This window comes from Triticum aestivum, chromosome 6A (assembly GCF_018294505.1).
Source record: "Triticum aestivum cultivar Chinese Spring chromosome 6A, IWGSC CS RefSeq v2.1, whole genome shotgun sequence".
NCBI classification, from domain to species: domain Eukaryota; kingdom Viridiplantae; phylum Streptophyta; class Magnoliopsida; order Poales; family Poaceae; genus Triticum; species Triticum aestivum.
Genome location: NC_057809.1, coordinates 433,725,250 through 433,726,795, shown reverse-complemented (window position 1 = coordinate 433,726,795; position 1,546 = coordinate 433,725,250). Strand labels below are relative to the sequence as shown.

Genomic DNA, 1,546 nt, shown 5'->3' with positions numbered 1-1,546 from the left:
TCCCCACCAGCCTCACCCGTGGGTTGACCACTCCGGTCTCCGACGGCCAGATAACGCCCCCATTCAGTCTGTTTCTTTTCGCGACGTAGTTGCTCCTAGCTCGTCTTCGAACGCGCCACTGCCGGGCCGGTCCCGTACTGCGTCTGTTGATCTAGAACCAGACGACGACGGTTGGATTCAAGTGAGGAATCGTCGTCACCAGCGCCGTTATGTGGCCGCATCCCCGGTCGTGAGGCGGCCAGCTGGTCCCAAACCTCGGATTCCTCGGTGGTTGTTTGGTAGGTGTTTTAAGTGCCTGGAGTCGGGCCACCTCAAATCTAAATGCTCCGGTGAGATAAGATGCCACAGCTGTTGGCTCACGGGCCACATAGCTAGAAGCTGCCACTCCTCTCCAGATTCGTCACACCCTCCACCCCTGCAGCCCAGATCTGAGCCCGACCCCTCTGCTCGCTCCTCCGCCGACTGGTCTAAGCAGGAGAGCTCCCCCCGTCGCCCGCCGCCGCCTTGTGACATGGCCAACTAACCTCCTCTGGCCCAGTCCCGCTTCTCTGGCGAGATGTGCATCCGTGGGGATCCAGACCTGCGACCTGAGCGGGGTGGAGGTATCATCTCCCGCACCACGGGGATGGATGAGCTTGAAGCAGATTTCAGAAATCACACACTGCTTGCCACGGTGCTGGGCAGGAGGCCAGCCATGTCTGCGGAAGCCATGGTCCAATCTCTGGCTCGACTCTGCGGGGTTGAGAGGCGACATGTCCGGGTGGAAGTGACGCACCCGGTAGATTTCTTCATCACATTCGCCTCCACTGTGGATTGTGAGAGGGTGCTCACCAGCTCGGGGCAGTTTCGGTGCGCCGGAGCGTCCGTCGCTTTTCGGCGCTGGCATCGGAGTTCCCAGGCAAGCAGCGGCAAACTCGAGTTCTTCTGCAAGATTGGTATTGAGGGGCTGCCGGCGAACGCTCAGCCAGCTCATCAATAACCTAGGTGGCCAGCTGGTGGAAATCCTCCCTCCTGACGATCGTTGGCAGATGGATGTCACCGCTTGGATGCGCAATCCATCTAGCATCCCCAAGATGTACGATTTCGAGGTACCTGAGCCCGCGGGGTTGCCGAACTCCTTCAACCAGGAATACACACTTTCCCCGCCACCACCAGCGCCACCGACAGAGAGGCTCACCCTTGTCCACCCGCTCATGATTCACGTCCTGGATGTGGTGGATCGCACGGTGGCGTTCATGGAATTACGCCCAAACTTTGAACCGGAAAATGACGAGGATCTCACCAGGCGACATGACCTCTCGCGCTTCTGCTTCAGGGGGTGAGTTGATGGCTCTGGGATGGGCTCGACTCTCCATTTGGGCGGGCACCCTTTCGGCGGCCCTGGTGGTCTTGGGATTGCTGGAGATTGGGGCGGACGCAGGATCAAGGGGCTGCTAGCGCCTGCTGGTGGTGTGGCTGCCCCGTTCGTACAGTCCAGACCAATTGATGCTCAGGCCATGCATGACGCGCCAGCTCGATGGGTCGCTATGGGCATGATGGCCTCACG

The 1,546-nt window shown here is 60.1% G+C and overlaps 1 protein-coding gene across 1 annotated transcript in view; it reads left to right on the top strand.

Moving 5' to 3' along the window:
* Nucleotides 1-32: 32 nt before the first annotated feature.
* The window catches only part of LOC123127770 (uncharacterized), a gene marked incomplete in the record, with an annotated part of 2,989 nt that continues 1,475 nt past the window's right edge, over nt 33-1,546 (top strand). Inside the window, 1 exon segment of the mRNA XM_044547605.1 lies at nt 33-1,546. Within this exon segment, the coding sequence (XP_044403540.1) occupies nt 1,338-1,546 (209 nt within the window).